The following is a 26,306-nucleotide window of genomic DNA, read 5'->3' on the forward strand; positions in this document are numbered from 1 at the left end:
ACGAGAGCAATTTCTACTTGACTGGGAATCCATGCAATACGCATGCCAGAAGATTTCCAGCTGAAGAACTTAGGTCGTACTGCCTGAATCTAACTGTGAAGCATCCATTGCATGTGATGATCTGGGGCTGTATCACTGCTTCTGGTATTGGTCGATACAAATCGTGCAGGGAATCATGAATTCCAAGCAGTATGTTGAAGTCCTGGAAAAGACCATGCTTCCTTCAGCTCAGCAACTTGTAGGGAAGGATTTTTACTTCCAGGATGACAACGCTCCTTGTCATCAAGCCAAGTCTGTCCAGCAGTGGATGAAGAAGCATGGTGTTCGACTCCTGGATTGGCCAGCTCAGAGCCCGGATTTGAACCCAATTGAGAACTTGTGGGCCAAGATTGGTTATGAAATAAGCAAGAAGCATCTGAAGACCAAGCAGGAGCTGATTGAATCCATTATTGCAGCCTGGCACCACATTGTCACCAAAGATCACGTGTAAAGGCTTATACAGTCTATGCCGAAGCGATGCCACTGGTGATAAGCAATAAGGGCTGGCCAATTTCATATCAGTAACCATGTTTGGTTTGGTTTGGTTTGGCTACCTAAACGGTCATTTTCAGGGCCGCAAACAATAAAAATGTTAACAAAACACTAGCCTCTGCCTTAGTAATTGCAACACGTATGTCACTGGATATGCATCAGTAATCTGTTTTCATAGTCATTGTAAACATGCATTGTAAGCATGCAAGAAAATTCACAATCCCCAACCAAACAGCACCAAATTGCAAAAAGCTTATACTTTTCACTTAAAAACCACCAGTATTTATTTAAATATAACAATATTTGCCTAGCAGTTAGCATAAAATATCATAAAATCAATGGTCTATCCAAAAAATGTCATAAACCGTAAACGTAAAGCATGCAGGACTTTTTCACATAGCTGTAGATAACAGTTACCAAGGATCTCTGTATGATCGCAGTGAGGCATGAGAGAGAGAGAGGGAGGGAGAGGGGGGGGGAGTATACTTTGCTTTCCAGTAGAATGGATATTATATTCTAATGGTATGAAAACACATACCTATTTGTGGTACATACTTTTTTATTTTAATCTTAAGAAAATCTTGTAACTTTCTCTTGTAGGAAGTTGAAACCCACCCCTCTCCTAGAAAAATGAACTATCCTGGGAAATATTGAAAAGGCAGAATATTATATTTCCCTGGATAAGAAATGGAGAAACATGTTTTTAGGCAGGAAACAGACTTACTCTTAATAGGCCCCACCTTTGTCAATGGGCCATTAAAGGCCTGGACCAGTCTTCTACATAACAAAGGAAGGATTAGCCTACTACAGAAACTCACCACAAGGCACCTGGGAAAATTACATCAGCCAACAAGGCAACCAAACTTGGACTCAAAGCACAGCCTACAGAGTGTCCCCTGCATGGCCCCATGGGAATCTGACAACCAATCAGAATACAAGATCAAAATCAAAGGCCAGAGAGGCCATTAAAACCAAAGACTTTCAACATCTCGGCCCTTTTTCTTCTTCACCCAACATCTTGAAGCATGTGATCACCTTTTTCCCCAGGACCTCAAACCATGTGGCCCTGTCCACCATTAAACCATCTTTCCAAGCAGCCTTCATGTTTCCAGTGTCTTTTTCCCCACTTGGAACTGAACCCAGATGGACATTTCTTCCAACACTCTAAAAGGGGAATGTTTTTTTTTTCTGCAAACAAATGATACCCAGGTATCACATCATGCTGTCCTTCATGCTGCACCTTTATCTTTTTTTTCTATGAACCTCTCTTATAATACTGTTTTGGATGCCAAGTGGTAATTCTCTGTCCCTGGATGATTTAATCTGCTAACAATTACATTTTAGGTTTTCTTCCTCTGTCCATAAGTTATGGCCCATCTGTTCCAAGGCTGGCATTTCAGAAGGAAGTCCAGCTTATAAATGGAAATGTTATGCTGTTGCAAATGCTAAATGTCTCTCACCAGGCAGATCAAAAACTTATTAAACGAAAAGCCCTGTTTTTAATCAGCAATTAAAATTTTAACACTTCCAGCAGCCATTCCCCCCCCCCCCCCACAGGTGGTGGGTGAGCAGTTTGAATATAACTTGTCTTTTTAGTTTTTATGTAACTCTGAAGGGAAATCTCTCTTACAAATCCAAGGAAGTAGAAATCTATCAAGTCCCTGATACTTAAATGATTCATGCTGTACTGGAAGATGCTTTCAGCAAATATCAATGTTATAGATCGTTGACTGGCTCCAGTGAAGAAAGAATCGGGCTTCTTCTTAACACTGAAGCTAGTTCAGGTTTCTCAGCAGTTTTTGCAATAGAAACCTGCTTATTCAAAGCATTTATGTGGTGGATCAAACCCAGTTATTGCTTCATTTACTCATTCCCACTGTCTCTTCTTTTGCTCTTGGCCATTTTCCCACCAGGCAACAGTACAGCAAATATTTTACGCTGGAACAAAACTTTTTAGCTTTTTTCCCTCCCTTTCTGTTTTATAGTATGATATTCCCTTGAAATCAATACATATCCCTTTTCTATTTTAAAGCAACATCTAGTTATATAAATGAATTATAAAAATATAAAAAGATACAATTATTTTTATAAAGAAAATATATAAGACCAGTTTGTCTAATGGTTAAGGCTAGAAACCAGAAACTGAGTCATGAAAGTCATCTGGGTAATTTTGGACTAATCACACTCTCTCAGCACAACTCACAGAGTTCTTTTGGGGGAAAATAGGAAGAGGAAGATTGTTGGGTATGTTCACTACATTGAGTTATTTATAACAATAATGATAGCAGGCTATGAATAAAGAATTAAGTTGTTTGTGTCATGTATGAACTCATTTGATATTGCTTAAGGAATAATAAAAAATATTTCATAGTTGAATGTCTATGGAGATTCTCAGTCATCCAAGTCATGATTGTCCCAAAGGTGCTTTTTCAAGAGGGAACTGGAGTTTCCTGGTTTTTTTTGGAAGATGTTTCGTTTCTCATCCAAGAGGTTTCAAGAGAGAACTGATGTTGTGTTAATGTGCACATTACTAAGTACGTATTTTTATGGAATTTCAGTTATTCAATTCCAGACTAGTTTAGCTTGTATTTATAGTATTATTCACCCCACTTTTCTTCTACAAGGACTGAATGCTGGAGGTCCAATCCAGTGGCACTGACTCTTGAGTACCAAATGACTGTTCACCACATGAGGGCAGTAAGATGTAGAGTGATTGCATCCTCTCTTTTGTCACTGACCTGTTCTTCGTTTTACAAGATTGTCAATTGGAGGTCACTTCCTTCTGCCTTTTTCCCCCAGGCGCAAACAGATAGAGCAGGCACGTAGAAAGATTTAACTAACTAGATCCGTGATGGTGAACCTATGGCATACATGCCACAGGTGGTATGTGGAGCCCTTTCTGCAGGCACGAGAGTTGTCATCCCAGCTCAGCTCCACCATGTATGCATGCATGCCTCCTGCCGGCCAGCTGATTTTTGGGTCTCTGCTGCGCATGTGCGAGGAGCAAGGCACATGCTTGAGACGTGCACATGCACGGGGCGGGGGTGAGAGGCATGCATGCAGGGGAAGGGGGAAGCACAGGGGTGTCCCAGGAGGCTTTAGGGATGCCTGCTAGGCCCAAAGCGGGGCGGGGGTGGGGGGAGGGCGGGGGTGGGGTTGTATGCTTTCGGCACCTGAAGAAAAAAAGGTTAGCTATCATTGAACTAGGTGCTAGGTTTTGCCTATACCTATAATGTATTTTCTAAATCTCATTTCTATTATGTTATAAAATCTGCTTTATTCATTGATCTCAGGAATGCGTCAACCACAAAATGTTCCAACTTCCAGTAGGAACATCATATGTTGAATTCCATAAAATTGATTGCATATTAAGAAAATTTACCAATATTTGTTGGTAATGTAAAACAACGTACTTATTGGTAGATTTGACCCATGATGCTGCAGTGGTTAGAGTGCAGTACTGCAGGCTACTTCTGCTGACTTCTGGCTGTCTCAATTTGGCAGTTAAACCCTGTGACCATGGCTGGTATAGGCCTCGGTTGGAAAGAATTGCAGAAACCATGATCTGTAGGCTTTTTGTACCTTATGGTGGTGGCACAATGGTTAGAGTGCAGTGCTAAAGGCTACTTCTGCTGCCTGCAGGCTGCCTGCAATTTGGCAATTCAAATCTCATCAGGCTCAAAGTTGACTCATCCTTCCAGTCTTCCGAGGTGGGTAAAATGAGGACCCATATTGTTGAGGGCAATATGCTGACTCTGTAAACCGCTTAGAGAGAGCTATAAAGCACTGTAAAGCGGTATACAAGTGTAAGTGCTATTGCTATTACTATTAAGGAGTTTTCAAATGTCTGAAACTTAATTTTTCTAAACTTGTTGGGTTTTGCAGAAAGAGGTCCTTGTGGGTTGAAATTAGTTTATTGACATAATTGTTTTATTAGCCTTCTTTTAGCAGTTCATTCTACATGCTGGCATTCTAGATGATGGTGTGCATTATTGTTTCAGGGACCGTATAACTTTTTTAGGCCAATATGCTCCCAAGGCAGCTTAATAGATATCAGTAGTGAGATGGTCTGTTAACGTAGACTTTAGTAAAACATGACATGGATGCAAGAAAGGATTATTGAGAAGAGGAAGAAAAAACCAAGCTCTAGTGTAGCGATTCTTGGAGTGCTTATCACAAATTGGAATGAAAAAAGTGCAGATTGCAGAATGACTGTAATCTAGGTGGCACTTGAACAACAATCAGCTCTAGGATAAAAGCAGTCCCTGAAGGCCTTTGTCTCAACCCAATCAGATTTTTTACTGCACAACGTTAATTTTGGACGGTGGCCAGAAGAGAAACAAGCTGGGTGAGATCCAAAATATAAAAGCCAGTGCTGCGTTGTGAAACAGGTGGCTAGGTCCCCTAGTCTGGCATCATCTCATTTAACTGCCCAATAATGCTCCAAGCATTCAGGCAAATGCCTTTCCCCAAACCATGACTCTCTAAGTGGAATTTTGTTAGGGGCTAAAAGAGAGAGAGTTTTCACTTTGCTGGCCATGGCTGAGTGTAGCTCGTTTCTGAGAGGATAGCTGCCTCCCAAGATTGGCAAGTGGAGATAAATATTGTGAGCAGAAGAAGGTCATAGATCTTCCTTATATTTCCATTTAATGTTGCTTTATAATATCAGAAGTCTTATTTTCCTCTGCTTCCAACTGTACCTTCCACCCATCACTCCTGCTGTTGCTTGGAAGGTGTAAATTCTGAGGATTACACCTTGCTAATCACCACCTGCTGTACTGTAGTCCAAAGGAGATCCAGACTCTTAAGAGGCAACAATTAAAGCATTATTTTCTTTTGAAAAGGCATAAATATAAAGTTCTGTCTCATTATACATTATTTATAAAATATAAGCTTTGGATGTTGGCTCATTAGTTGCTTTTTTTTCAAAAATGTATTTTTACCTTCCCAAGTGTGTTTGATCTTGGGCTTTTAGGAATATAATTAGTAGCTTGTTAAAATGCTAGGTCACCAGTGAACATATTAATTTCTTCTATGCATTGTTAATATTATTCCACTTAGCAATTTTGTTTTGTTGCCACAAATCCTTATTCACGGTGCTCCAATCAAGGTAAAACCAAATGGGAGTTGAGAACTAACATTGGTCCTTACTTGAACATTGCTTTTCAGTGTGGTATGGGAGGGGCTATGCATGGGATATTCTCAAAGCCTGATTGGTCCAAAGACTCTCCCAGTTTCCTCGAGGTCACAAATGCTGAACACTGCAACGACATAAAGACAACCAGGCCACCCTAGCCCTCCGCCTGACTGACTACATCTAACTAGGGAGGGATGTAGCTCTTCCCACACCACACTGAAAAGCATCATTCAGGAACGGACCAATGTTTGTTTTCCAGTTTGTGGTGCGGGAGGGGCCACACATAACAAAGTTATAGTCCCTAGGGCGGGAAGGCTAAAATGTAGGAAGTGGGGTGGCCACCACCTGTTGAAGGTCTCTGTGTCCAAAGGACGCTTCAGTGGATGCGAAGGAATCCAGCTGATAGTGGCGAATGAAGGGTGTTGGGCTTGTCCACGTAGCTGCCCTGCAGATGTCTTCGAACGGGGCCCTGGTGACCCACGCCACCATGGTTGCTATGCTCCGTGTGGAGTGGGCTGTGATCCCAGGAGTCTGAACTGAAGCTCCATATGCTGTGATGATGGATTGTCTCAGTCACCTACCACTAGTCGAAGAGGAGACCCTAGCCCCCATGGTAGTAGGTTGGAAAGAAACAAATATTGCCTCAGATTTACGGAATGCCACTGTGTGTTGGAAATAGATGCGTAGGGCCTGGCAGACATCTAGTCGGTGCCAGAGGTGCTTCCTCTCGTGGGATGGCACCAGGCAAAAGTTTGGGAGTATGATTTCCTGTGCCCTATGGAAGGGACAGTTAATCTTTGGGAGGAACGTTGGATCCAACCGCAGGACCACCGTATCCTGGTAGAATACACATAGGTCTCCCTTTGATGACAGGGCCCCCAATTCCGAAATGCGCCTGGAAGAACAGTGACCAGGAACGCAACCTTCAGGGTTAGAAGCCTGAGATCGACTGTCCTTAAGGGCCCGAAGGGGGAGCCTGTCAGGGCTTTAATAACCAGGGGAAGGTTCCACATGGGGAACCTATGGACCGTGGGCAGGCGCAGGTTCACTGCTTCCCGCAGGAATATTCTGACATGTGGGAGTTGTTACAGAGGAGTAGTACCTTTCCCGGCAAGCACCAAGACCAGTGCTGCCACCTGTCATTGAAGGATATTATGGGACAGACCCTTGTCCAGGCCATCCTGTAGGAAGCTAAGGGCTTGGGAAACAGAGGCCATAGTTGGTGATATGTTGGAGGAGGAAACCATCTGACGAATGCCAACCACGTGGAATTATAAATCCTCATGGTCAACGGATGCCTAAACGCCTCGATTGTTGCAATGACCCTCAGGAAGAGATTTGCGTTCCCCAAGAGATTCCGCTCAAGTTCCAGGTGGTCAAGTTGAGTCACCAAGGATCCAGGTGGATTAGGACACCCTGGCACAAGGAGATGTCTTGAGGAATCCTCCATGGGTTGGAGATGGACATTTGGACTTAGTCTGCAAACCATGGCCGTCTGGGCCAGTGCAGTGCTAGCAAGATTATGTCTGCTCTCTCTGCCTCTACCTTTCTCAGGGTCCCCAGAATCAGAGGGAGGGGTGGAAAAGCGTAGAGTAGACCTTTTGGCCATCTGCTTCTCAGAGCATCTGTCCCCTCTGCGGTTTGTGTTGGAAACCTCGAGAAGAAACACGTTCGACAGGGTTGTAAAAAGGTCCACCACTGGTGTGATGAACTGGAGACAAATTTTGTGAAAGAGTGCTAGGTGGAGTTGCCACACCTCATGGTCTATGGTTGCTCAGCTTAGCCAATCGGCCTGGTGATTGGCTATCCCCGAGATGTGCTCCACCACTACTGAAGACAAATGTCTCTTCGCCCAGTTTCTGAGGGGGATCATTCGGAGAGCCTCACAAGAAGAAGGAAGCGAGGAAGGCATCGCAGTGGCTGCGTTCACACAACTGGGAAAACCAGGACGCTTGAGCACTAACCTTGCCCGTTTCTGGACAATGTCTCACTTGGACCCCTCCCTCCTTCCAGGGATCCCAGAGGACTCCAAGGAAGCAGCGCCATTTTCTCTCTTCTTCGTGGACCCAGACAGGGTGGAGAATTTTGGCAGAGTTGGATTTCTTTATAGATCCGGATGGGAGCTGAACTGGGGCAGTGCCTAAATGACTTCTCCTTAGGGAATGGCAGGCGTTTTCGGTTGGTGGCGCATGGGGGTGCCTGGTTGGAGGGCAATGCAGCTCTACCGGGCACCCCTCTTGCTCTGGGGAGTTGTGCTGGGGTCCTTCTTGCCATGCGGCCTTTGCAGTAAGTTTTTGGAAGGATTTGCGGGGGGAGGATGGGGAGGAAGAAATAGAAAGGGAAGGGTGCAGTGCATCATTCCTGTGCATACTAGAGACGTCTGTGTGTGTGTGTGTGTGTGTTTGTGTGTGTTTTTTAAACTTTTAACTTTTAAAATGTGTGGACTTCAATTCCCAGACAACAGTGGGTGACATCTGTGAAAAATATTCAGGTGCTCAGGCATGAAAATGTGCCGCTCAAACACTATACTTTTCCGCACACTACTGAAAAAAAATTAGAGGGGACATTGACCCCCAACATCTGTTCCGCCGCTGGAACCAGTTCTATCACCTGGATCTCCAGCAAGTGACAAATGGCGAGATCCATTAGGCAGTGCCTTTCTGGGTTCTTCGATGGGGTTAATGTCCTGACGATATTCGGGGGAAGGGAGAGGAGCTAACCAGAGGCCACCCCTCACTGTTGTCCTGACCCAGGCATCCGTCGTGATCCTGTCCCAAAGGTTCTGCAAATTGTGCCAAGCGGCCGCCTATGGAAAGACTCGGAGTCGTTTCCCTTTGCGGAAAGGGCAGCCCTCATTTGGCCTGACCTTGACCATGGAATCGATTCCTGTCCTGATAGTATGGGCGAGTATTTTGTCTGTCCGACCTTGGGAGAAAATACCTCTGGTGCTGGTAATCCGGCTCAGGAGCCCTGCTTACAGTAGTAAGGAGCCAGGCGTGTCAGTGCATTTAACATTGGAAGGCAAGACCTTCTTCTTATCTTTATTCTCTATGAGAATCGGGTCTAGGGATTCACCAAATAGAGAAGTGCCTGAATAAGGGACAGATGCCAAATGCCACTTGGACTTATTGTCCGCCTACCAGTTGCACAGCCAGAGGAGGCGCCTGGAGGCTATAGATGACGAAAGGGCGCAGAATGCATACTTAATAGAGTCTAAGGTAGCGTCTGGAAAACTGCATGGCAGCAATCATTTTAGTGATGTTTTGCAAGAGATGGTCGTCAAGGGCCAGAATGCGATCTTGCAGCTTACGTAACCACAAGACCGTAGTATGGTTGAAATAAGACGCAGCTGCAGCCAATTTTATTGCCCATGCTGAGGCCTGGAAATTCTTATGCAGAGTAAGTTCCGCTCTCTTGTCCTCCATTTTTAATGCATCAGCGACATCACCTGATGGCAAGGCTGAAGAAGTGGCCAGGGCAGCTACTGGAGCGTCCACAGTGGGGACCTGCAGCACTTGGGAAAAGGATTGCTCCATATTGTAGAAGCAGCGGTTATTATTCCCTGGATTGGGAAAGGCCGAGGGGCATGTCCACTGCTTCTTCACGACCTCTAGGAACAATGGAGGAATGGGACTTTCTCCTTGTCCGTCAAGGTATTGGAAAACATGGAGTTCCGCAGCTTGGGGGCTGTAGGGGTTCCCTCCCCCAATTTAGTAGTTCTATGAGCCTTGCGAAGCAGAGGTTTGAACATGGAGACCAGGGAAGGCTGGAGGATCAGGAGGAGAAGCTTCCTTGTCCTCAGATAATTCCATTTCTCATTGGGGATCCTCAGCCATCACAGACCCCTCGCTAACCATAGAGGGAGAAGCTGGTTTGGGAGTCTCTCGTGGTGGGCATGTGGTGCTAGACTGCTAGCCTGAGATCCCACCTGAGACCCTTGCTGTCTCAAGCCAGTGGTTATGCCCTTGTTGATGGCTGAGACAATAAGCCAATAATGCTGTCAGGAAGAAGATCCAGATCATCTAGATCCTCCCCTGTGGGTCATTGATCCACTGGTCCTTGGGGTGCCAGATCAGTGGCAGGGAGATGCCCTCAGAGGGATCCCCCATCACATCCCTGATTGCACTCGGAGAGAGGGAAGGTGATGGAGAAATCTCCATTCTGGAGTGTCTGTGAAGTCTTGGAGGGGGTGAAGGAAAGGGAAAAGGACTAAATCTCCTTGCTGAGGACTTGGCTCCCTGGTGTCTGATAGGCCTAGCCAGGGACCTGGAGCGATGTAGAGGATCAGGCCTGTTCTGGGCCTCCTGCAGCCCCTCTGCTCTAGCTATATGTTTCTCCAGAGCTCGCTGTGTGCATTGTTCATCTTGAATAGCAGCTCTGGAGGTCCTGGGCTGCCAGTGGCTTGGAAGCAGCTGCCCTGGTATGGGGCCTATCACCATCCTCTGCCTCTGAGGCCTGATCTCTTGGAGAAGCCTGCTCTCTGGCATCCATCATTTCCCCCCACACATGTCCAGAAAGCACTGTTTGAACACCTTTGGGTGACACAGCTGCGGGAGATCAGTGGCTGCTAGTGGCGTCAATGGGTGGCTGCTGTTTTAAATGGCCCAAAAAGCTGCAATTGGAGGTAGAGGTTTCGACCTCCTCAAAATGGCTGACGGCTAGTGAAGAATGACCTCCTCAAAATGGCCACCGCCTCATGGTCTTCAGTGCCTTCAAAATGGCCGCTGAGCTGTCAAACAGCTGCTGATGCCATCAAATTCTTCAAACAGCCGCTGATGCCGTCAGAATCTTTGGAGTGGTGTGCTTCTGCTGCCTCACCAGCTGAGGGTTGGAATGTGGTTTAGCAGCCACTCCTGCTGAGCTCAAACGGAGCCTGTTCACCCCTGCCTTCCCAGGGACTGGACAGTTCTCCAGGTGGTCTTTGGAGATAAGAGGGGATAGCCGAACCTGCCTTCTACCCCTACAGCGGTAAGTGGCCTCATGTAATACCACCAGCTCAGATAATAAATTGAATTCTTTTGAAATTTTAGAGTTGTATAAAGCCAATTAAATTCATACAATTGAACAAATTAACAAATTTCCTCAAGGAAGAGCCAATAATTAGTCTGTTTGGACCAAAGACTGAGAGGAAACTGGGAGAGCCAAGGGGAGAAAGAGGCATATTAAAAAATTCCCCTCAGTCTTTGGACCAATCAGGCTTTGAGAATATCCCACATGTAGCCCCTCCCGCACCACACACTGGAAAATTAATCACTCTGTTGTATTTCAACTGATTTTCTCCAATCAAAATTTATTTCACTATAAAGCACTTCATAGCAGAAACAAATGCTTAACTTAATGGAACAGCCCCTTTGTACTTTGACCAGTAGATATTACATAGCAGTATCAGAAGATAAATACATCAAAAGTTAGATAAATACAACAGCTGTATTTATATTTTTCCAAAGTAAGGGAAAGATAGTGGATCATTTCCTGGATTGGCATTGATTCAAAATTGTAATCATGGTACTTTTGCCTAGGATTTAAGGACTTTAGAATTTCAGTTTATCTAGAAAAATAAAATTGCCAGATTTGGGGGATCATGTAAATGATGAAAACTTTGTTAGTTTACTTTATTGTCATTGCATCTTGTACAACGAAATTAAATGCCATCTAAAGAGCATGTGACCCATAGTCTCCACCTCTCCTGAGCCACAGGAACAGAGTCTTTCAACCAATGGTATCCTTTTATACTTTGAGACGATCACATATCCTGAAAACAAAGTAATTTGATTGCAGAAGAAGAATTTGAATGGTGGAAGCTTAGTATATGACATCCTGTTTTGAACTTTCACAACTTCAAGCAAAAAATTACACCTGGGCTGAAGCTAAAAAACTCGATTCTTTTCCTCACTTGTGGTATTAAGACAGTGAGGATCAGTGGTGGGTTGCAAGCGGTACGCCCCAGTACGGGCGTACCGGAGCCAGCCCAGAGCACTGGATACCATTCCGGTACAGTGCTCCGGAGGGCCCACCCGCCCGCCCGAGCTCCTTACCTGTGTTTTAAAGGCTGCCACGCACATGCATGGCACATACAGCGCGTGCGCAACGCTCCACAGAGTAGCTGGAGCATCACGGAGCATCGTGGAGGCGCTAAGATGCATGCACGCACTGCGTTTGTGTGCCTGCATGATGTGTGTGTCCATGAGGACGCCACCGGCCCCGTTCCAACCATACAGATTTAAACGGGATTTGAAACCCACCACTGGTGAGGATGTATAGGTGAGTATGACTGACTTGAAACTGCTGTTCATAAGAAGAACTACTGTACTGAGTTTGAGTAAGATACTAGTAATATTCTTACAAGGCTCCTGGACTGAATTTCCAATCTAGCCAAAGAACCTAATGGATGTCCTTCAGCATAGTACATCCATAAACACTACAGTATGAGCTAGCTGAAAAACAATTACAATTCTGGAACTGGCCGTATAGATAGATTAGGCACCAGTGTAGAAAAGTACCTTGTGCACACTGTTAATCTCAAAAATTTCCATGCAAAATTCCATTGTTAAAATATGTACTCACAACACACACACACACACAAACAAATCAAAGAGATAAATGTCTGTAAGTGAGCAAAACGATTTGTAATTATTTTGGGAGAATATAGTAAATTTCATGGAGTTTGTGGTTATTTGACCAGATCAGAATTATGATCTGGTTTTTTATGATACTTTATGATACTATTCTCCCTAAATATTAATAGATGAAATGATGTTGCTATTTAAATACAGTATTGTTCCTTTCCCCCTCCACCTTCAGTACTTCAAGTAAAGACAGCATTCTGAATAATTCTGTTTTCTTTCTCATACACTGCCCAAAATGTTGAACCTTTTTTGTTTTTGTTGAGATCTGAAGGAATTCACTGTATATTTCTAGGCAGCAATTTCTCCATTTTTCCTGTGCATCTGTTTCCCTATAAATTATGCACATGGAAAAATAGGGGCAAAAAGCAGCAGACATCAATAATTGATTGCAGAATAGTAGAAAACACTAGCAACATTTCTGTGTTTAAGATACCTGGTGTTTTTCTTATTTGCAAAATGTTAAAATAACTCTTCTTTTGAATGTTTAGTTTATGTATCATATTAGTATAGTCACCTATTTGAAATAAAAGAAAATGTTATTTTTCTTTCCTTGCTTGCCTACAATTTAGGGTCAGAGGAGATGTTGTATTAATATCAATGTTTATACATAGTAAATCAGACCTATGAATTATTTTAAAAATGTATAATCCCCTTCTGCACTGGACAGTATGTGAAACACAATTTTTTATGGTGAGAGGAGGATAAAAAACTGATACAAAGGATCCATCAGGCAACATTCTCTAGATTGGCTCAGTACACATGCAAATGTACATTAAAAAATGTGAAAGATAAAGAGTTATTTGGGATAGTTCAAGAAAGCATGCTTCTAAATTAAGGGCAATATACTATTGATACACTATAATAAAGATATTAGATGCTGCTTTTTGTCTACTTGTTACTTTATTCATTATGGTTATTGATAACCTATTTTTTCAGGTAATAGTGCAATCCTTACAAGGTGCAAACAGTTTTAGTAAAGTTACAATAAACCCCATGAGTTGGTTTAACTAGAAGTGGGAAAGATGGTAATAAATAGTAAACAAACATTGATGATTCTTCCTGCAGGGAAATGGCTGATGGTTGGAGGAAAGGAAGAATCTGCTTGGAATGGATTTCTGGGATGATTCTGGCTTGTCTTCCTTCCTCTCCTTTCCCAAGCACATAAAAATTATGGAAGAAATTGAGCATTTTTTTATTTATGTAGTCAATTTATCCCTACCACAGACACCAGAGTCTTTATACTGCCAATACAGAAATCCGATCCCTTTATACAATTTTATGAAATAATAGGGAGATATCACAATAAAAGCCTCACGTGGAAACATTCTTAAACCTTGTTTTAGAGGAAGTATTTCCATTCTATATGGTGATAGCAAATTGAAATCATTGCTTCTCAGAAACTAGCTCGCCCTCTCTACGTCTTGTACAAACATAATTGCGGGGTTGCAGACAAATGTAACAGGCTTTCCTTTAGCAGTTTTACAATGAAGAGCAGATGACAAATTTACTAAATGAAATAAAGCGGGGTGCCCTTGTTTCTTGTTTTTATTTTTACAGATTATACTGTGCTGTGCAAAGACAATACTAGAGTTATCATTGTGCACTTCTATAACCTGTGAATCCTTGCCAGGTGAAGGACAGAAACAGAGCCAAGGGAGCGTGTTGAATTAATGGAGCAATTTTTAATAATGACCTTCACTCCACTCAATCCACTCAGCCAGAAAATAGCTTGGGAAATAAAATGTGTGTGTGCTTCTGCATGTGATGTCCATATATTTATTCTATAACAAAGCATATAACTTCTGAATTGCTTAGTTAGTGAAAATGCTACTGTGGCAGAGGTGTAAGGTTGTGCCCTCTATTTTCCCCAGCTGAAATAAGGGATAAAAAATCCTGGTCACTTCCTATCCAAATAGTAATAAAACCCAACTTTGCTACTATATGCTTCTGAACAGAGACACAAGTAATCAGGGCGTACCTCCTACTGAGTTGACATATTACATCACCGCAGGCCTGCCTGTCATTAAAATTATATTACTAAAGGTGAGATGTTCTTACTATTAAATCCTTTGATTAGAATATAATTGTGATAAAACATGAAGGCATTTGTGGAACATACACTATCCACATGCACATTTGTTTATTTTTCTTAAAGAATCCCATTCTTTCATACAACAGTAAATTGTATGCATTGCCTTTGTAATTGGAAGGAATTAATACTGTAACTTTTATTTGGCCTGCAAGAACATATACACATTAGTATATACTTAATATTATTTTAAAACAATATGTTAGCTTCAGTTAATATGGCAAGATATTTCTTATCATATTTAAGATATTGTTTCATTTTAAAGTAATATTATTTTGGCTTCTGGTGTGAATTATAGCTGACTGAACATGTCTCTGCAAGTGAGAGGAGACAACGACCGCTGTGAAGAATGACGAAGTGGTGATAGACTGGTCTTTTGAATTTCTCAGGAGAAGGAAAAATTGGGAGATCACCCACAAGTGCTCTGAATGGCAGCTCTTAGTGAGGAGACGGTAAAACAGCCATCTCCTGAGGGATTGGGAGTCGGCAACAAAGGGAAATGACATCTTTGCTCTCAGCAGCAGGAAAGCTTTAATACGGACTGTAAGCCAGCCAAACACACTTTCTAGTCATGTTCTGAGACATTCAGTTTAATTACTTTATGGATATACAGTGAAGAGACAGTTTGGTCTAGTGGTTAAGGCTAGAAACCAGGAGTCAGTGAGTTTTAATCCTGCCTTAAGCATGAAAACTTGCCGGGTGACTTTGGGCCAGGCAGTCCCTCAGCTAAATCCACCTCACAGATTTGTTGTTGTGGGGAAAATTAAATAATCTTGGGAAATGTCTAAAATGGAATTAAACCCATATTAGGAACTGATGCTTGCTGAAGGTTCAGATGGATACTAGAGGGAACAATAGACCAGGCAGAAAAGCTATAACATTTTCTTATCTTAAGGAAGTTTTTGAAAACTGGACTGAGATATTAATATTTCAGAAGGATTCAGATTTCAGGGAAAACTTTTAGAAAATGATGAGGAAAAAAATTTAAAATGTTTACTTGACATATAGTTTAAAGACATGGAAGACAGTGACGTTGAGATTACCAAAATGGGATTTCAAAAAACAAATTAAGAAAAGGTCTCGACATGGAATATCTGAGAAAAAATTTGGTCAAGGCCTCTTTAAAGGATTTACAGACTTAGGCTGGTAAAAGCTTTGAAAACTCCTCTTGAATGCCAAAGGCTACCATTGGAATAATTTTTTTTTAAATAAATGTTTTTTAATTTTAATTGAAACAAGTACAGCATCTTTCTTTACATCTGTAGAAAGTGTATCAATCGATTACAGATCCTCCACGGTCAACAAACATAACTCATATTAACTTAAGCATTATTATATATCCATTTTCATTTGACTGTAATTATTATTTAAAAGTATTAATACAAGTAATAATCTTGAACAATACCTGCCCACACCAGTGGGAAAAGAAAAAATCAAAAAGAAAAGGCAAAAAAAAACAAGAAAAGAAAAAAAAGAAAAAAAAAACACGACAGGCAGGGAAAAAGAACAAAACACAGGTATCTATTTAAAAAAAAAGTATATCAGCTGGTTACAACATGCTTTGGTGCTTCTCTTCCATTAATTCATATTAATTCAAATATCTTAACTCAAATGTTTACCATATTAACATCATTATACCTCCAGTTTTAATTACCTATAGTTATTTAAATATCCTTCATCCTTAGCTATACCAGAAAATTAATCCATAACACATGCTGACATTTCATTTACTACTTATAAAGTCCTCTATTTACATCAAATCCTCATATCCTATTTTAGCTGGACATCCATAATATTTAGTTATATCATATATCATAACATTTTCCCAGTATTGATTAACATTTGATTGTATGTATTTTATTTAGTTTTTATAATAGTGATAGTTATTGTAATTAATACTCTTTATGTATAATCCAAAAATGTTTTCTCGTATCCAATTGTTATTTATCATATCCACTCCACATTATATACATTACTATCAATATCAATTATTATTCAGCTATATCTATTACAAATTAAAATAATCAGATTTAGCTAATTTTAAGTTATATTCTTGCATCTGTCAGCCTGTGTCCCTCCAACAGCAAAATATTCTTAATCCAGTTGCCATTCGTTGAATAAATTTACCAAATGTTTTTATAAGCAAGTCCAAACAAAAATATCTTAGCACCTTTTGGCTCTGAATGTCAGTGATGAAATAATAATGTTGTCGCGGGCTTGTAAAATTTTTCAGATTGACTTTAATTCTCCCGGGTTGAGTTTCCATTTCTCCTGCACTCTGTCTCTTTAAATGAATCTTCTTTATGGCTCCCCCCCTCCTTTCTTCCTCTGAGATAGACCAGATGCCATTTCTCACATTTTCCATTTGTATTTCAGGAACATTCAAACATTCAACAATCTCAGTTTTTCCTTCATATTTTAAAATCATATGATCCAGTTTTCACCATTGGAATAATTTAAAGGTCAAGATTGTTAAGAGCAAAAAGAAGGAACATAAAGTTGGACTATTTGATCAAGACAAACTGTTTGATATTTCTGGTATATCCTAATGGACTTGTTGTTAAACCGGGATTGAAAAGATGGGGATTTTGAATTGCAAATAGATAAACAATTTAGATTATAGTGAGAGTTCTTTTTTTTTTTTGGCACCTTTTAAAGCGTGTATTAGCTTATGCTCAGCATTATTCATCACGCAATATCTTACTTTGATAAATGAAATTTGCCAGTAAAGCTTGAAACTTGAAATATTTGTTTAAACCAGGTATTTCAGCTCACTCATTTAATTATTTGGAAGGATTTTAAAACTACGTTACCAAAAGAAATAAAGCATATTTCCTTTCATTGAGTTTATTAATTCAGGTATTTCCAATGATATCACCAGTTTAGAAAAGGCAAATTAAGTGGCTTAGAATGTACTTTGTATGAAAAGTTTTAAAGAGCTCATAGCAAATTCTATTTCTAGTAAATACTAGAATATGTGTAGTGAGTTGTAATGGCTTAGAACAGGAGTGTCAAACTCAAGGCCCAGGGGCTGGATCTGATCCCCAGGGTATTTAGATATGGCCTGTGGGGCTGCCTGGAAACAGTGAAGGATCGCCCGTGGTGCTTCCACACAAGCAACAACTGAGCTCGGGAGGGCCGCATGCGACAAGAGGGTTGCAGGGTGCCCTGTCAGCTGAAAACGGAGCTTGGGAGCTCCTTTTCGCTGGCAGAATGCTCAAGCCGCCACAGGCGCCACTGACACAAGTAATGTTGAAGTGGCCACACCCATCCCAGCCCTTGAGATCAAAACAACCCTGATGCGCCCCTCAATAAAATTGAGTTTGACACCCCTTTCTTAGAATAATGGTCCTCAACCTTTCCAGCTCCATGGACCAGCAGCAGCGACTGAGAAAGGGAGGAGGGATGGCTTTACAAGCATGCTTGCACAAATGGAGCGTCCATGCATTTGCCTGCTGCTTGTGCTGCCTGGTTCCCAATGGGCCCCAGCCTGGTACCAGGCTACAGCCTGGGGTTGGGGACCTCTGCTTTAAAACGTATGCCAGTGGTTCCTAAGGTACCTCCAGGTAATCCATTGTTGCTACAGGGTGAGAAGGTAAGTTTTAAAAGACTTGCTTCAGTGTAATCTATAAAAGACATAGATAGCAATGTAATAGCTCAGATAAAAGAAAAATGGTAATGACTAACCTGTACAAAATAACTTTCCTGAATGTGACTGATATTTTTCTATTTTTAAATATGCAAATTACAAGACATTTTACCATGACATTTTACCATGACATTTTACCGTGGCTTTTAAAAAATTATTTTACCTTGGTAGTCCTAGAAAGTTGAAACTAAATTCCAAACAAATTGCAAATAAATTGCAAAAGCCGAACATGTGTCGTGTCCCTGGATGAACTTCAGTCCCCTTGTTTAAAGCCCCCTGGGGACTGCTGAGTTTATCAGGGCCTTAGAAGTGAAGCAGCTTGTGATTTCCAGTAGAACTGTTTTTTATCAGTCTCCTTGAGACAATGCATGATTCAGAAATTTCAGTGGTACTTAGAGAGAGAGCAAGTCTAAGAGTTAAGCATCTCAGAGGGTAAATATTTGCATGAAATTTGCATATTTACCCAAGGCTGGCCTGTGTTGTGTATACACACAGAGGGAGACATACACATATACATAAACATGGCTAGTTTTTCAAGGATATCAGAAAATTTCATGAAAAAAGCCATTTTGTGTGAGAAGACTGATGTAATGGCAGTTTTTCTTTTTCAAGGCAAATAAATTTAGCATAGTTTTGAAGTGAATCCCAGCCTGGGAGTGGGCTATACAATCATTTGCAGAGATGTCCCCTCTGACCATCAACTGTTAACCTAAACAACAAAGCTAAACCCTGGAGCTGAAAGAACAAACTCCTATGAATATTGTCTTAAGTCTCTAAGCTCACTCTCAATTTTTAAGCATACCTGAAACTGCAATAGGAGAGAGATACTTACCTGAGGAAGGCAGCACGGCACTGGGGGTGGGGCGGGGGAGAGAACAATGTTTATTATTTGGCACCTGTTTTACAGGAAAGAGGAACTCTGGATTTTTATAGAAATTTGAGGTGGGAAAGCCTAAGGATCTGATTTGTTGGAAGCTTTTGAGGAAGTGAAGCAGGTCCTGTTCCTTCAACATGAGAAAACATTGCGTCCTGAAAAGGCACTTTTGGGACAACCATAACCTGGATCTCTACGGACTTTTAGCTATACAATTTGGGATGAACACCCTTGGAATGGTTTGGGAGTAGGAATGGATTTCCAGAAAAAAAAATTGCAGACTACAGAAACCAGGAGCACTACTCAGGTGACCCCGAGGTTTAAAGTTTAAGGTTTATTAAAATTTGTATGCCGCCCACTCCCATCGGGACTCTGGGCAGCTCACAGCAAGACAAAAACAGTTTAAATTTAAAAATAGAAAAGTACAATATTAAAAGTTCACATCATCCATTACATCTAAGCGGGGGCTGGATATCCATCAACAGCCCCAGGCCTGCCGGAACAACCAGGTCTTAACGGCTTTACGGAAGGCCGGGAGAGTGGTAAGGGTCCGGATCTCTGCGGGTAGATCGTTTCACAGGGCCGACGCAGCAACAGAGAAGGCCCTCCCCCGGGGAGCCGCCAACCGGCATTGTCCAGTTGACGGCACCCGGAGGAGGCCCAGCCTTTGCGATCTTGTTGGTCATTGGGAGATGAGTGGCACAAGGTGGTCTCTCAGGTAGCCAGGTCCTAAACCATGTAGGGCTTTAAAAGTAAAGCCCTGGGACACAGGACACAGAGAAACCTCCAAGTGCTTCAATGACCCTCTAAAAGGATGCAAATGACCAGCTGTCTCCAAGCAATATAAATCCTCCCATTCCCCACTATCCTGTCAGAGCTGAAGAAGCTTTGGATGAGAAGCTAAACATCTTCAAAAAGAAAAAACAAGGAAGTTCAGTTGCCTCCTGAAAAAGCACCTTTGGGACAACCATGACCTGGATGACTCAGAATCTCTACTGACCCTCAACATGAGATTATTGCTGTTAGCTGAAACGTCCCTTTCAGGAGAGCAGCAGAACTGGAGAAGTCTTGTGTTAAGTTGATGAGATCTTAAGATAGCCAGAGGAGAATCCTTGATTGAGGATGAACCATTGATTCCACTGTGTTGCAATTTGTTTTTTAAGGCTGCACTTAGATCATATTGTGAGGTAGTGGGGAGGCTTCTATTTTGTTTAGATGGGATTACAGTAGACTTTGTCTGTGGGTCAGTTTGGGTCTGATAGGATTAGATAAAGAGGAGCTGGATTTAACCTGATCATGTCCAAAAGACAGAGAGGAAAACAGACGCACCCTTCATTTTATATTTTATATTTATTTTCTCCACCACACACATTTCTCTCTGATCTGTTGAAAGATCCAAGCACTACAGGAAAAAATGTGGCCCAGCTGGAAAGTAATAATTGTGTGCCAATAATTCACACCCAGCAGTCCAAGACAAATGTCCGTAACTGGAGGGGAGAAAGTGGCCTGTCTACTAGCCAGTTTGGGGTGTCTACTCTTGAAATGAAGTACTACTACACAACAACACTCCTTCTGCTGGTTAAGAATGGGAAATACAACTTTTGATAGGAAGCAAGAGGAAGATGGATGCGAAGTTGTCTTTTGCTGGGCTGGAAGTGGGTGAAGGATAATGTTATGCATCTGTGTCCCTGGGAAATGGCTGTAGGTTGTCTTCAAGCCAGGTCACCTGGGACATGCAGATAATCTCACAGGTTAAATGGAGGAAAGGAGAAACTACTTCATATACATACACATACATACATACACATACATACATACATGCACACATACACACACACACAACATGGTACTTCTTTACACTGAAGAAAATACCACAGCCTCCTGTGACCATGGCTGGTAAAGGGCACTGTTGGAAAGAATTGCAGAAACCATGATCTGTAGGCTTTTTCTACTTTATGGTGGTGGCACAATGGTTAGAGTGCAGTGCTAAAGGCTACTTCTGCTGCCTGCAGGCTGCCTGCAATTTGGCAGTTCAAATCTCACCAGGCTCAAAGTTGACTCAGCCTTCCATCCTTCCCAGGTGGGTAAAATGAGGACCCAGATTGTTAAGGGCAAGATGCTGACTCTGTAAACCGCTTAGAGAGGGCTTTAAAGCACTACGAAGTGGTATATAAGTGCTATTGCTATTTTCATTCTAAAACATGAATTGTCAGGTTTGGAAACTTGCAGGAAATGTTTATCAACAGGAATATATTTGTAGAGGCAGCAAGCCCTCCAAAAAGGTGAAAGAAAATTGAAATTTTTGCTTTTTCCTCATTATCCTTTTGGCTCCCAAGTCTTGGAGCAGGACGTTTCTGAAATATTTGTCCACAATTCTAAAGGCCAGCTGTGTGTAAAATTAAACCCTTTATTTTTATGAACTATTCTACACTCCACTGATTTGCTTTTGGCCATGCTTGATTCCCTGATTCTCTGAAGTGCTTTTTTGTTTGTCCTATAAATCACTACCTTCCCTTTTCTACTTGATTCTGACAGACTTGTGCTCTCTCTTTCAGGAAGCTACTTTGCCAGTCACTTCATCATGGGAGGTGAGAAGTTTGACTCTACACATCCTGAAGGCTATCTCTTTGGGGAGAACAGTGACCTCAACTTTCTTGGGAACAGACCTGTACCAGTAAGAAAAGCTCTGGAGTGTGTGTGTGTGTGTGTGTGTGTGTGTGTGTGTGTGTGTGTGTGTGTGTGTGTCCGTGCACCGGGGTGGGTTCCTGCCAGTTCTAACCTCTACTATAGAAGAGGTTCTACAAATCTACCGTGCCATTTAGAACTGGTTCCAGCTCCCTCCCCCTGCCTGTCCGCACCATGCTTGCCCTGCCTGCTGCTCACTGATTGGTTGGCTCACCAATTGTCCCGCCCGCCTCTAATAGTCCTATCTAAACCTTAAATACTTAAAGCTGTCAAGTTTGAACATCCGTGGGTTTTTTTTTCTAAAGGGTTATGGGTGCAAGGGTCTTGTAACTTGACAGCTTTAAGACTTGCACACTTCAATGCCAGAGTTTCTGAGTCAACATGACTGGAGGAGGAATTCTGTGAGTTGAAGGCCACAAGTCTTAAAGCTGTCAAGTTTGAACACCCCTGGGGTTTTTTTTTCTAAAGGGTTAGGGGTACAAGGTTCTTGTAACTTGACAGCTTTAAGACTTGCGTGCTTCAAATGCCAGTGTTTCTGAGGCAACATTTTAGTTGCTAAGCAAGATGTTGTTAAGTGAGTTTCACCACATTTTACAAGTTGGCCATGCCCACCCAGTCACATGACTGCCAAGCCACTCCCACTCAGTCACATGGCTGGCAAGCCAGTCCCACCTGGTCACATGGCTGGCAAGCCACTCCCACAAAGCAGGCCACATCTACAGAAGAGGTTCTAAAAAAATTTGAAACCCACCACTGGTGTGCACACACACACACAGTTGGTTTGGAGCTGTGAAACAGACACTTAAAGTTTGAAACTGATTGTTCCAATCTTACTGGAAATGCTTTGATATTTTTCTGAAGACATCAAAAGGGTTCTGAATTTTTAGTTGAGTCACTTTCAGGTTTAAAACAAGGCTGTTTCTGTCTGGAATGGCTTTAACATCCTGTGTTCAAGCTCTGTTTGTTTCAGATTGGGAAACTTTTGCACAGTCCTGGAATACGCTATTCCTTTTTGTTAACAGAAAAATGGAAGGATTTAAAGATGTGCAACTGCTGATAGAAAGTTAATGGGTACAAGTAGTCCTCAACTTACAACAGTTTATTTAGTGACCATTCAAACTTACAATGACACTGAAAAAAGTGACTTATGACCGTTTTACACAGTTATGACCACTGCAGCATACCCATGGTCATATGATCAAAATTCGGATGCTTGGCAATAGGTTCATATTTATAACAGTTGCAGTGCTTTGAGGCTTTGTGATCCTATTTTGCAACCTTTGAACAAGCAGAATCAATGAGAAAGCTAAATTCACTTAACTGGATTACTAACATAATAGCTGCAGTGATTCACTTAACAACCATGGCAAGAAAAGTCGTAAAATGGGGCAAACCCCACTTAAATGTCTCACTTAGCAACATACATTTTGGGCTCAATTGTGGTCAGAAGTCGAGGCCTGATGGCCTGTTGTGCAGAATGAGTGTTTTGTCAGAAGAAGTGAAAATGGCTGCGTATAGGAATGTGCTTCTGCTTATTTGTTACATGTACTTGATAATTAAAGTATGATGGAACCTAAAAGAATGCTGAATGCAGTTAAAATGTCTACTTTGGATATGTATGTGATAAACAGATAGGCTTTAAAAGATAGGCTCAAGAATGAATGGATGCTGAATGATTATAAGCTGAATACATAAGAGAACAACCAGTAGGAAAGACATATGATGAGATGGTTTGGTCATATAGAATGTCACTACAAAGAGAATTTGACTACAAAATATACATGAAAGAAGAATGAACAGTGATGGAAAAAAACAGGGGAGATTGAGAAAATTGTGATGGGAGGAATCAGAGGAGGGAACTTACACACAAAACCTTAGAGCCTCCGTGATTGTATAGAATCTGAGTGCCTTTACTTATCCAATTTAGGCTAGTTTGGTATAGTGGTTAAGGCATCAGGCTAGAAACTGGTAGATTGTGGGTTCTAGTCCCACATTAGGCATGAGGTTGCGTGGGTGACCTTGGACCAGTTCCTCTTTCTCAACCTTAGAAAGTAGGCAGTGGCAAACCACTTCCGAAAAGCTTTGCTAATAAGAATTCAAGATCCTGCCAAGGCAGTCGCTAGAAGTCAAAAACTAACTTGAAGCCATCTTGAACACATCCCTGCGCCCATCTTCACAAAAGAGGTGCCAAGCAGTTTGGTGATGCCTTTATCACACAAATATAAACTCCTCTGTTTAAATATAGAGAGTTCTCGCTTAGCAATCACAATCGGGACAGTTTGGTTGTTAAAGAAAGCAGTCACTAAGTGAAACCACAAGGGTGCTTATGATTTTACTTCAGTTTTTCTTTGTTTTATAGACCAGCAAATGTTGTAAACGTGAGGATTGGATACAAGTTTTTTTTTAAAAAAATCATGATTGTAACTGAACAATTACTAAACAAAGTAGACGCTAAATGAGGACCGCCTATATATAGATGTATCTCTCCTACTTGCCTTTTAAGAGAAGCCAGGTATTTTAATACAGAGCATTCCAGAGAAGCAATTTTCTCCCTTATCCTCATCTTCCATCATTCCTTTGTAGCTTCTCTGTGTCTGGGTTTGTTGGTTCAAAGAGCATCAAGGAAAGTCCCTGACTCTCATCCTCAAATGAAAGTTTGCTTGATTGCCTATTAGCTACAGCAAAGCATTAAATGCCAGGCCCTGCTACAGACCTCTGGGATGTGTGAGATGTTAATTATGGACGGAAGGGCTTTTTCTCCTCCTCCTCCTCATCTTTCTCTACTGCATTCAGAACAGTGTCCTTGGAGTGGAATAAAGAACACAAGATGAGTTTCTGCAGACTCCTGAAGTGTTCTGCATGTGATGGATATGTAAGGAGCTTTTCCATTCAGTAATAAGAAAAAGGAAAAAAAAATAATTCAATGCCCAAGGAAGCTGTGGGTATATAGAAGGGAGAAAATATAATGGCATCATGCAGTCAAGCATAAAGTATGCTGGGCCCGCTTTGATGTCTCTGATCATGGTCAACATCGATAACAGAGAAGGAACAATGACATATTTTCATGGTTGTCCATCACCTTCATCATTCATCTCCGATGATAAAGCATTTTATGAGGAGTTTATCCAAAGCTCCCTGACATGCTCAAGGCTTTATATCTCCCTGTTTTCAAAGCCTGCTTTGCTTCCAATGTAAGGGATTGGGACACTCACTTTAAAAGCCTATTGTAGCAGTAATTCATAATACTTTTCTATAGCACTTTCATGTTCAAAGTGTTTTATCACCCAACTCTCTCGAAACAACCTATCGATATGCCCTGCATTGCAGAAGGGAGACACTCCAGCTCAGAGGGAGTGATTTACGAGGGTTACCTTGTGAGATCATAAAAGAGGCAGCCAGGATCCATAGGGTGGCCAGCTCTCACTCCCCTGCAGGATTGGAGCTGACCGTTACAGGCACCTTGCTTGATTTTCCAGTTTTAGACTCTTGATGAACCTTGATGAAGGTTCAGTAGGATTTGCAGTGGATCAGGGACAGGACTAAGAAAAAATGAAGACAAGTTTAGTTGTCATTCCATAGAAAGCTTACATTATAATCTTCTATAGCAGTGATGGCTAACCTTTTTGTTGTCGTGTGCTGAAAGCGCCCCCCACCCCGGCACTCTGTTTTGAGCCTGCAAGGCCTCTTGCAAAAATAGGGCATGGGGGTGTTGTGTGAGGCCCCCAAATGCAATGCGAGCACCCCTCATGCATGCGCCCCAGCCCCCTGGGCATGTGCATACGCATCCCCCACATGCACCCCACCCCCCATGCATGAGCGACAGACCTGAAGACCAGCTGGCGGTGGGAGGCGTACGCGCATGTGTGGTGGAGCTGGGCTGGCATGACGTCTGGCGTGCCCACAGAGAGGGCTTTGTGTGCCACCTGTAGCATGCGTACCATAGGTTTGCCATCACGGTGTTATAGTTTGAAAGATCCAAGAACCAGAGTTCATAAGAAGTTGAGATTGATTGCAGCCTGATGTGAATTAGGTTCTTGGAAAGATCGATATGACCACATGTATATCTGATCCTTATGATATTCAGGGATTGATTGATTGAGTAGTGGGAATATTTGAAGCCTCTTTCAGAGGACTGGATGATGTCTGCAGCCCTGAAGTGACCTTAAGGTTTATGGTAGCTGTGATCCTGCCACAATTACTCTATTTGAAGAGATGCTTCTGGTGATGACCAGGAAGCTACAGGAACACTTAGAGAAAATATCCCAAATAACCCAGTGCTTCTCAATTGATGCCATGCAGAAGCCGTCTAGCAAGGTGTCGGCATATTTGCCAACTAGAGCAGAATGAGAGGGAAGGTTTCAGCTCTGGTTGGAAGAGACTGCAATATTTCAGATTCCGAGAAAGAAAAAACCTGATTCTTAAAATGCTTGTCCTTGTGAGGGGAAAGATGAAAACGATTGATTAGTCAGCAAAAAAGATCCAACATACATGAAGCTCCTTGTATCAGTGTTAAACATTGACCATATAAGCATTAGCTAGCCATATTGGATAGCTCAGGTTTTTTTTTGATAACTTAGTGTGCCTGGATGCTTTTCCTGCCCTTCTTTAGCTAAAACTTCACTTCCACAGCACTTTAAAGGTTTCTTTTCATTTCTGCCCTAGGGGCTCTGTTGAATTTTTTTTAAAAACAAAAGACAACTATGACTTTGACAGAG

The 26,306-nt window shown here is 41.9% G+C and overlaps 1 protein-coding gene across 5 annotated transcripts in view; it reads left to right on the top strand.

Annotated features, from left to right (window-relative positions):
* RNF157 (ring finger protein 157) overlaps positions 1–26,306 on the top strand; it is a 111,006-nt gene that overhangs the window by 29,187 nt on the left and 55,513 nt on the right. For 4 of the 5 annotated variants that reach the window (XM_087709888.1, XM_087709889.1, XM_087709891.1 and 1 more), the window contains exon 2: positions 21,462–21,580. In XM_087709888.1, coding sequence (XP_087566014.1) covers positions 21,462–21,580 — 119 coding nt within the window. The remainder of the gene's footprint in view (positions 1–21,461; positions 21,581–26,306) is intronic. The other variant, XM_087709890.1, reaches the window with a different exon arrangement.

Source organism: Thamnophis sirtalis, unplaced genomic scaffold (assembly GCF_051295495.1).
Source record: "Thamnophis sirtalis isolate CommonGarterSnake01/CBP01778 unplaced genomic scaffold, rThaSir2_p1.2 scaffold_3, whole genome shotgun sequence".
NCBI lineage: Eukaryota > Metazoa > Chordata > Lepidosauria > Squamata > Natricidae > Thamnophis > Thamnophis sirtalis.